Below are 9,175 nucleotides of genomic sequence, written 5' to 3'. Positions count from 1 at the left end.
TCTCAGCTGGCGGAAGCTTCCGGAATTATCTTAGTACCCCACTGCTTAGTGAAGTACTGGGGATCACTAGAAAATGGAGGAGGAGCAGCGATAAGAATAAAATTTTTAAACATGTCTCGTAATTAAGTGGGTGTGTCATTGTCCCATTAACTCACACGTGCATTAGGCAGGCTGCTATTGCAGTTCCATCAGAAATGTCACTAATATCCATAGAATAACCTCCACCAGCTCCTGATAGTACCAGACAATTCTCTAACTACGAATAAAAGGTAATATTAATTGATAAATATTAATATCAAACAGCACAAAAAGAGCTTGAATTAATTACTGTGTCTTTGTACTAGTTAAAACTTTAGATTATGATATATAGAGGGTCACTTACCCAGGTAACAAGGGCGGGATATGGTTCAAAATCTCTAGAATCCTCTGACGCCATTTTGAAAAAGGAAATAATAACAAGGCCACGCCCATGTCATTAGCCCAATTGACCACGCCCACAACAAAATTCTCGCTTCGAGTAAACAATGAAGAAGCTGTTGCTGTCTTTCGCTGTTCTGCTGCTGCCTCTGGTCGTTTCTCCTTATCCGATCACTAACTGTACGTCTCAGTGTTGGGCCAGCAATGAATTGGCTAACTTCATGAGAGACAAGGCCCCAGCCCAGCAAAGAAAAGTATCAAAATGTCAACTTGATTAGCATCAGACCTCTTCTCTGTCTCTTTTCTTTTTGTACAGTTATTGTGTGCTTGTAGCTTTGGCTGTAGATTAGATAAACTGAACCGTCTCATGTTCAACTCTGAGCAATGCAAAACTTGTAAGAACAGCAATAATAATGAAATACACTAGATCTAGATCAACATGTAATTATTGCAGACTTGTAATGATAAAGTTTTATTCAAATTATTGCATTGTCAGTGTCCACCTGTCACTGTTAGTCTTCTCCCGCCATTATGTACTGTCATGTACTGTTAGTAGCTAATGGTTTACTACATAATCTATTGAATGATTAATCAATTGTGAATCGTTTGTATATTGTTCTCCTACAGCTTGTGACGAGGCGTACGATGGTCATAATGAACAGATGGCATGTTCCACTGGCTGCAATTTGAATAAAGAAGAGGACATTTATAATAATGAAGTACATATACTTACATGTAGAGAGAGAGAGAGAGAGAGAGAGAGAGAGAGGGAGGGAGAGAGAGAGGGAGAGAGAGAGGGGGAGAGAGAGAGAGAGAGAGAGAGAGGGACAGAAGAAAGGCTGTCCTTATTTATTTTTACTTCTTTTTTCATAGACTGTCATTTCATTCATGACAGTTATCTATCAAACTGCTGTGCTATCTTTTGATTCATTTTGGAGTAACTCAGCAACTACTGTAAGAGAGAAAATGAGTGTATGTTTAATTCTTGTTTCCTCATAGAATCAAGGAGGACAAGTTGTCTATTTTGTGTTCCATAATGAACAAGAAACAACATCAGGTAAGTGTTGATCCAATATCCTTTGCTGAAAGAACAACCATTGTAGTTTTCTTTGACATGCTGTAACTTTAAGACTGAATTGCATTCTATAGAACCGCCATTACATGAAACACTTGAATGGGATGCACTGATTTATTGATAGATGAAGTACATGTGTACTATACATTTTAGTGAAGACATTAAAAATTAAGATAACTTTATTACGTTACCGTGATAATAGCGCTTTACTTTTGAGGAGCAAAACTTTCAAATTAGCATGTAATTTAAGCTCTACATGATAATATGCAATCCGCTACCATTACTAAAGATTATAAATGAATTCTCTTCACAGATCAATCCACCAGTTCCAGTACTACTACAACCACAGTAGCTGCCACTGAGGATCCAAAGGCGGTTGAGTTGTGGCTGATTATCCAAATACTCTGTGCCATATTACTCATACTCTCTCTTCTCTGCTGCTGCTGCATGTGTTCTGGAGAGGCTCGTAACTATAGCAACAAGAAATCCCGCTCACGAGAAATAACAAATGTACGTAACATATCGAAATTTATCCATCAAAAATAATTTTTTAATTTTTAGTGTCAGGAACATAAAGAGTGCAAGTACAAGTTATTGAATCCTCCACCTGTTACTGCCTACACACTACCGGTCAAAGTGGGAGGACCCCTGTAATTATGACGCTAATTAGAATTTGGGACTATGTTGTGCCATTAATTTTAATCAATTTAAATCTTTTGTTACATCACGAGAGGATTAATAATCATTAATAAACCCAGACCACACCCACTAGTTTATATCAACGAAGTCTTCTAGCCTCTCTCTCACATTCCAACAGACAGAGGACGTCTCCTTCCCTCACTGGACCTTTAACATTTCGTATTATAGACCTGCTGTCGTCCAGGAATTCGACTCTGACCTACTGATGTTAAAATTATCACAAAATAAGCTACTGCCATACTTGAGTACACTGGCCTTGTGACCCTGTTCTTCCCAATAGCTTTATGACCTAATATAGCATAAAAGAAGGTTTGAACGAGCTTATTAAGATGACTTTTACTTTTCCATATCTTGGTTTCTGATCCATTATTATTTTGAGGTGAAAAATGAAAGAAAGAAGCACGTGCAGGGTATCTGTTTTGCGCATGCGCGCCCAGTTCCAGCTCAGTTTATAAATTTATTAATATTAATAAACTTAAAATACTAACTAGAATTCTGCATAGCAAAAAGCAGTTTTATCAGCTAGCAATTCTGCAATAATAATAGCTTGGTTAGTGATTTAGCAGGAGAGGTTCTTAACATCAGAGAACCCTAGCGTCCCAGCACCTGTAGAGTCCAATGTACAATCAATACTAGTCACTTTACCATCACTAGTATTTATTGTCGACATTGATACCACTTCTCCAGGAGCTCCTCTCATTTTAACAACGTAAGTACCAGCGAAGAGGATTACAGTGAGAACCCTCTGCTCTGATATTGGTACTACCTTATCCAACTCTCCTAGCAATGCTCCACCACTGCCTGGTAGTACAGGTGCTATGTACCAGTGTTGGAAATCTGATACTTGACAGGATTTTATTGTCAGCTTTGCACTTGAATCTGATATTTTAACGTAATTTGATGCAACAGTTTTGTCAAGGTCATATTGAACTGCTACTGATTCCGGGAAGGAGGTCTTAGGCTTGGTACCGTCACGAGCAGCTGGTAATTCTGTAAGCGACATTTGATAATCGCTTTTAAGCTCAGCCCCCAGTATGTAATACCATGTGTAACCAGAAACCTGTAAAGGTAGAGATTATAAAATTATATCATCAATAAACGGATGTAGTTATGATAATAGTGCAGGTAGTACTTTAGTCAAATTTTTGGACAACTTGGAAAAATTTATACAAACCTTCACAACTGACATATAGAATTAAATTAAACTTACTTCAGTATAAGTTGCAGTGAGATATCCATCAGGGCCTCCTTTACCAAGTGCTCGCTGAAGGAACGTAGAGTCGAGAGACATAGCAGGTCTTGATGGCTTCAGAATGAGACCATCACTCATACAAGTAGCAAGGATGAGCTGCTTGTCTGCTCCTCCTACAGTATCACTGGGACCCACTGGGCCAGTACTCAACACTGATACATAGGTCTGCAGTTTAGGACTAGGTTCTGCTGTAGTGAACTTGCAGTCTGATTGAGTAGAGGTTGTGTGATAGTTATCTTTAAATGGAGCTATACCAAGAGAGTGAAGGAGAATGCTGGAATCACCAATCTTCCATTGGCCGTTACCAGGATGATAATCATCACTAGCTCTAGTCTGTGTCACAACTGGTATCATCACTGCCTGCATTACGTGCCTAGGCCAGGCCATACAATACTGTATGGTGAGTCCTTCTTCTTTAGCTGCTTCTCCCATCTGTCCTAGCCATGTTTGACCAAGATTAAGATCAATCTGCAGCTCTTTAAGTCCTCCTGATTCAGTCAAAAGCCAGTCTTGTTCGTAAGTCCAAAGGTTCCACTGATCTCTTGACGTTGAAAGAAGGTACTGCCAGAAAGTAGGATCATCAGGTAGAGCTATTTTACCTGAATCAATGATAAAGTTAAAAGATCCTCCATTTTGCTTGGCATAATCAGTATCGACTGAGAAGAACCTGTTGTGAGCAACAATTGGCCAACCAGTTTTTTGTGATACATACTCGATTCCATCAGGGAAAATGGAACTCATGCAAGTCCAGTTTTTGACGCCATCATGATCACCTTTGTAGTACCACCATGAGTCTATTTGAAGATACCTAAAAGGTAGGCCATTATCATCAGCATCCTTCTTCACTGCAAGCATAGCTTCTTCATAGTTCGAGTATTTCCCAGTGTAGTAGTAATAGCAGGCTCCATTATCAGTGTAATATCCAAGATAGTTTATTGAAAAATCATTGCGACGATACTTATCATCTTTCTTGTATCTTCCACGTAAGAGTCTACCCCATTTATCCATAGTGTCAGTGAGGTTCTGACCAGCGACCATTAGTGTCTCCATTGCATATCCTTTAGGGACTGTATCCACTGATCCTAGTATACCAGTAGCAAATACAGGGACTTGGTATCCGTCTGGTTTCCATACCTCGTGGTGTGAAGACATGAATGTATTCTGTGGTGATATTACAACTGTGTTCTCCATATCAGAATCAAATATTACAAGAGGCAATCCACCCTCCATTCCTTTATAGATCTCCTTCAGCGAGGAATCAAAAGGACCAGTAGGGGTACTTCCTATCTGTCCTCCGCCCCAAGATGCATACCCACGGGTTAGTCCTAAATCCTCAACTTTGAAAGCCGGCCATCTTGAGATAACATCATCATTATTACCAGTACTTGTGGAATTACCTCCATCATCCCACTGCTGTCCAAAGATAACAGCAGGTACTTCAGTAAAGACAACAGTGTAAGTGGTGAACTGCAGCTTACCATCACTCGTCTTCCAGGTGTAAAAGTATATATTCATCGGTCCCCAGTCCAGTCTGCCGGTTGAGTTGCTTGTATTAACTAAAGTGAGTGTCTTGTCTGCTGTAGAGTACCATTGGCTGTTAGCTCTGAACCAAGCATCTGCATTGTTGAACCAGAGCTTCCCGGAGAGGTAGAGTTGGAACCCGCCATCAGTGGTTGTTTTGACTTCAAAGTTTTCCACAGGATCACACAGTCCGAGCTGGAGCAGGAAAGAAAAGATAACAAAAACCTCCAACTTCATTTTTGCTGAGCTGAAGGTCAAGTAGTGTGAAATTTATAATGATATTCATTGCTTGATAATTGGCATGAAAAAGGCCAACGCCCATACCACTCCTTATAAAATGCAAAGAGGACTTAGGAGAGCTGTGAGAAGAGTCCTACTGCTCAAGAAGACATCAAGGCTGGACTACGAGAGGAGAAGATACGCCCAATACAATGAAGAGAGTTTTAAAGCTAAAGTGAGGAGGAGATTGCAATTAATGGAGAATAATATCATTCCATTTTTAAAATGATATATATTTTTACATGTTTTATGCATTAATTTTTACAATTATCATGTATTTTAAACACACAGCTGCTTTCAATTGGTTCAGATTATGATGGCCTCCTACTAAGGCATGAGCAACATGAAGACAGTGTTAACGAAGTACATCAATCACTGCTGTAAGTGGAAAACTACTACCTGATAGTATTCATTCATTAACATTCATTTTAAAGTTGCTCCAAAATCGGGTCAAAGTCCCTGTACTATAGTACATGGTCTTGGGCCAAATTTTGCCAAAAATGAAAAGTAGAGAATTCTCCATTTTTATTACATTTCCTGATACATATACATGTTCTTATGTTGTGTAGGAAGTTTGAGCTGATTCCAATCAAATTTGGATTTTTTACGAATTTTTAAAGTTGCTCCAAAATTGGACAAAAGTCCCTGTACTATAGTACATGGTCTCGGGCCAAATTTTGCCAAAAATGAAAAGTAGAGAATTCTCCATTTTTATTACATTTCCTGATACATATACATGTACTTATGTTGCGTAGAAAGTTTAAGCTGATTCCGATCAAATTTGGATTTTTTACGAATTTTTTAAAGTTTCTCCAAAATTGGACCAAAGTCCCTGTACTATAGTACAGGGAAAACTATCCGTAATAATAATAATTTACCATTCTTTCCTCCTTTTCTTTCTCTCTCTCTTTCCTCCAGGTCAAGAGGTGTTGAAGTTCTTTTAAGACAGCGAGAGACGATAACAAAAGATGACATATCTTCAAGTGATGTACTAATATCTGCAGGAGGTGTAATAATTTATTAAAAGTAAAGATTACTAATTCTTATCTTTTTTGTAGGCGATGGTAACTTCCTAGCAGCTGCTTCACGTGTTCTGAGACCAGACAAACTCGTAATCGGAATCAACACTGACCCTGAAAAGTTAATAATAATAGTTTATACAAGAATTATATTAGTAGTATTTATTATTTTAATTATTATATAAATATGTATTTCATTCTGTAGATCAGAAGGTCATTTATGCATTACACCAACAGCTGAGCATTCAATCAGTTCAATCATTGACTATATAATGGAGAACAGATTAAAGTATAATAATAATATTTTATAAACCTAACCTTCATCATATTCAATATATACATGTACCTCTATAGTCTTATCCATCGTCAGAGGATTCATGTATCCATCAATGGGGAGGGGCTACCAGTATTAGCACTGAATGAAGCGTTCATTGGAGACACTGATCCTTCACAGTATGACACTGTTCAGTGATGTAGTGTAGATATTAATGAGATCGTTATTTAATTGATAGAGTTAGTTATTTTGAGTTGATATCTGATGGAGGGGAGTGGCTAAAGACTCGTAATTCCGGCATGTTAGTGTATACTGGAACTGGATCTACTTCATGGTATATTTAATAATAATAATAATGACAATAATAATAATAATAATGATGATGATGATGATGATGATGGCGATGTTAATGATTATTTGATAGGGCATACAATATCAATAAACTCTCTACAGCTGCTATTAGCAGATTGCTTGAGATTGGTAATGAACTAAACATTGTAATATCATTATTCATTCTCTCTCTCTCTCTCTTTCCCTTAGCAAAATCAAGTGGAGCTGTTAGCTTTAATGAAGATCTTGACACCACAGTGGAAAAAAGTACATTAATAATAATAATAATAATTATTATTATTATTATTTTAGTTACGGCACTATATAACTCCAGTAATGTATTAAGTGGAAGTGAAGATGGTTTCATGTCATACATAATCAGAGAACAGATTGAAAGAGGTAAAGAAGAGAATCATTTTGGTGGGCCAATTTTGGCTCAATTGTGGATAATGTTGCATATCAAAAACACGAAATATTGAACGTGGGTATACTTTAAAATATTTATTTATTCCTGTCCCTGCAGGTATTACCAATCCAACAATTAGCCAGTCAGGGATTTGCTCAAAGTAAATACTATTATCTTTTACTAACCTCCTCCTCCTCCTCTTTCTCTCCTCAAAGGTTAAAGGTCAGGTCTCGTAGTTGGAATAACAAGATCATCGTTGATGGTCAGAGACTTTATGAGTTTCCAAACGGTTCAGAAGCAACTTTCACTTTAGGAGACCAGTACAAATTATTAACAGCATCATTACCGATATAATAATTAATAATAAATATAATTTAAATTACAGTATATTTTTTATTTGTACATTTTACAATTTTGATTTTCAAAGCAACGGAAATTAAATTTAAGTTGCATAGTTAAAAAAATCTCCACAGAATGGATCACGGACATTTGACAAAAATGATTTCATCAGCAGAAAAGATCATTTGTTGATTAAAAATTCCAACAACAACGACACAAACAATGTTACTACTAATAAATAATAATAATAACAATTATTATTATTATTATTCAGTTCTACATGAGGAATGAAAATGGATCATAACTACTACTAGTTCTAAGACATAAGACAGGATTGATATATTATTGACAGAATGAGATTAAAATATTCTAAACTAACAACTACTACTGACTACATCATATTCTACAACGTCTCCTTTTCTGACATGTCAAAAAACGTGTCCAGTAACGTCGCCATGGACCAGGCTTGTATCGGACAGCTATCGGGACAGTCGGCTCCATTCTGATTGGTCAGTTCGGGCAACCCTGACCACGGTGATTCTTGCAGTATCTGGGCGTGGTTACTGAGAGTTTGGTGTATGCTACTGATGACGTCTTCTTCGCCATTTTCCGTTTTGTCACAGAAAATTAATTTCGCTCGAAGAAAGTAACCAATCACCCATAGCCACTCCTATAAAGGGATATACTGATAGTATACTGGAATAAACAAAAATTTACTGAATAAAACACTAGAGATATACTGAATGATATACTGAGATATACAAAGACTTACAGGTCCTTGGTGGTAGTTGAAACCTTTAGCCGTTTTGTATTTATTTGAATCAATTGAATTTAAATAATAACCATTGTACTGCCAATCACTATAAAATAAATAAATAAATAAATCATGTACATGTATTTTTGCAATTAAATTAAAAACCCCCTGCCCCCTCACCCGGGGTCCAGAGTTTTCATTCCAAGGGGTCCTAGCAACAGTTCCTCAATTTTCCCCAAAGCCGTGCGGGCATTAGAAGGAGTGAAGAGATCAGGAGCGACTACCATGGCAACAGGGACGTTGGGCCTCAGCTGGTAGTCTGTGTATTTGTGGGTGGAGCCGTAAGTATCCTTATAAATCCCGTGACGATGAATATAATGAGAGTCAGTTCCTTCTTTAGCTGCAGCTGTGGTCTCGTCCAGTGGTATCCAGAACTTTGACTCAAAATTGTCTTTAACTTGTGTAGCCCATTTCTTGAATGTGATGAACGGGGAACCTGAGAATAATGTAAATAAATAAATAAATAAATAAATAAATGAATAAATAATAAATAATAAATAAATAAACTAACCTGGTGTTTTAGAGTGAGTGGTGTAGACTCCACTGAAAGGGTATATCCCCTGATCATTGAGACCAGTCAACCACTTCAGAGCTGAATACAACAAACCAACCAGCTCAACTGCTGAACCATCACTGAAGAAAAGAATAAATATAAGTACATCTATATATATCAGGAAATGTAATAAAAATGGAGAATTCTCTACTTTTTATTTTTGGTGAAATTTGGCCTGAGACCATGTACTATAGTAC

General features: G+C 37.3%; 4 protein-coding genes and 1 long non-coding RNA gene across 5 annotated transcripts in view; 2 read left to right on the top strand and 3 right to left on the bottom strand.

The window, feature by feature from the left end:
- Positions 1 to 2: 2 nt before the first annotated feature.
- On the bottom strand, positions 3 to 478 carry LOC109584293 (uncharacterized). Its single transcript, XR_002185945.1, has 3 exons — positions 383 to 478; positions 156 to 256; positions 3 to 66 (listed from the first exon to the last, which is right to left on the bottom strand). It is a non-coding gene; the product is annotated as an uncharacterized LOC109584293 (long non-coding RNA).
- Positions 479 to 488: 10 nt separating this feature from the next.
- LOC100641306 (uncharacterized) lies at positions 489 to 2,219 on the top strand. Its single transcript, XM_003388620.3, has 7 exons — positions 489 to 671; positions 734 to 812; positions 1,045 to 1,136; positions 1,291 to 1,371; positions 1,417 to 1,474; positions 1,806 to 2,002; positions 2,054 to 2,219. Exons 1-7 carry the CDS (start codon positions 525 to 527, stop codon positions 2,144 to 2,146), a joined length of 747 nt encoding a protein of 248 aa, XP_003388668.1. The 5' UTR covers positions 489 to 524; the 3' UTR covers positions 2,147 to 2,219.
- Positions 2,180 to 5,221, bottom strand: LOC100641433 (uncharacterized). The gene is made up of 4 exons (XM_003388621.3): positions 3,402 to 5,221; positions 2,532 to 3,251; positions 2,433 to 2,480; positions 2,180 to 2,390 (listed from the first exon to the last, which is right to left on the bottom strand). The coding sequence occupies exons 1-2, from the start codon at positions 5,199 to 5,201 to the stop codon at positions 2,751 to 2,753; spliced, it is 2,301 nt and encodes a 766-aa protein (XP_003388669.2). The 5' UTR covers positions 5,202 to 5,221; the 3' UTR covers positions 2,180 to 2,390; positions 2,433 to 2,480; positions 2,532 to 2,750.
- A 31-nt stretch (positions 5,222 to 5,252) lies between these two features.
- Positions 5,253 to 7,810, top strand: LOC105313775 (NAD kinase 2, mitochondrial-like). Its single transcript, XM_019999976.1, has 12 exons — positions 5,253 to 5,418; positions 5,535 to 5,623; positions 6,162 to 6,250; positions 6,302 to 6,383; positions 6,468 to 6,551; positions 6,617 to 6,715; positions 6,775 to 6,870; positions 6,961 to 7,016; positions 7,077 to 7,133; positions 7,179 to 7,265; positions 7,390 to 7,432; positions 7,488 to 7,810. The coding sequence occupies exons 1-12, from the start codon at positions 5,266 to 5,268 to the stop codon at positions 7,624 to 7,626; spliced, it is 1,074 nt and encodes a 357-aa protein (XP_019855535.1). The 5' UTR covers positions 5,253 to 5,265; the 3' UTR covers positions 7,627 to 7,810.
- LOC100641813 (glycogen debranching enzyme-like) overlaps positions 7,779 to 9,175 on the bottom strand; it is a 10,027-nt gene continuing 8,630 nt past the window's right edge. The window contains 4 exon segments of the mRNA XM_019999967.1: positions 7,779 to 8,281; positions 8,384 to 8,471; positions 8,546 to 8,861; positions 8,937 to 9,058. Of these exon segments, the coding sequence (XP_019855526.1) occupies positions 8,015 to 8,281; positions 8,384 to 8,471; positions 8,546 to 8,861; positions 8,937 to 9,058 (793 nt within the window). The 3' untranslated portion in view covers positions 7,779 to 8,014.

Source organism: Amphimedon queenslandica, unplaced genomic scaffold (assembly GCF_000090795.2).
Source record: "Amphimedon queenslandica unplaced genomic scaffold, v1.1 AMPQUscaffold_13224, whole genome shotgun sequence".
In the NCBI taxonomy this organism is placed as follows: Eukaryota; Metazoa; Porifera; class Demospongiae; order Haplosclerida; family Niphatidae; genus Amphimedon; species Amphimedon queenslandica.
Note: the sequence above shows the minus strand (reverse complement) of the source record. Positions and strands in the feature narration are given on the sequence as shown.

Coding starts and splice junctions, on each gene's coding strand:
- LOC100641306 (XM_003388620.3), top strand. CDS start 525: ATGAAGAAGCTGTTGCTGTCTTTCGCTGTTCTGCTGCTGCCTCTGGTC. Junction 672..733: donor CCCCAGCCCAGCAAAGAAAA/GTATCAAAATGT, acceptor CTTTTTGTACAG/TTATTGTGTGCTTGTAGCTT. Junction 1,372..1,416: donor GGAGTAACTCAGCAACTACT/GTAAGAGAGAAA, acceptor GTTTCCTCATAG/AATCAAGGAGGACAAGTTGT.
- LOC100641433 (XM_003388621.3), bottom strand. CDS start 5,201: ATGAAGTTGGAGGTTTTTGTTATCTTTTCTTTCCTGCTCCAGCTCGGA. Junction 3,252..3,401: donor TCACTGCAACTTATACTGAA/GTAAGTTTAATT, acceptor CTACCTTTACAG/GTTTCTGGTTACACATGGTA.
- LOC105313775 (XM_019999976.1), top strand. CDS start 5,266: ATGAAAAAGGCCAACGCCCATACCACTCCTTATAAAATGCAAAGAGGA. Junction 7,134..7,178: donor TGACACCACAGTGGAAAAAA/GTACATTAATAA, acceptor TTATTATTTTAG/TTACGGCACTATATAACTCC. Junction 7,433..7,487: donor CAGTCAGGGATTTGCTCAAA/GTAAATACTATT, acceptor CTCTCCTCAAAG/GTTAAAGGTCAGGTCTCGTA.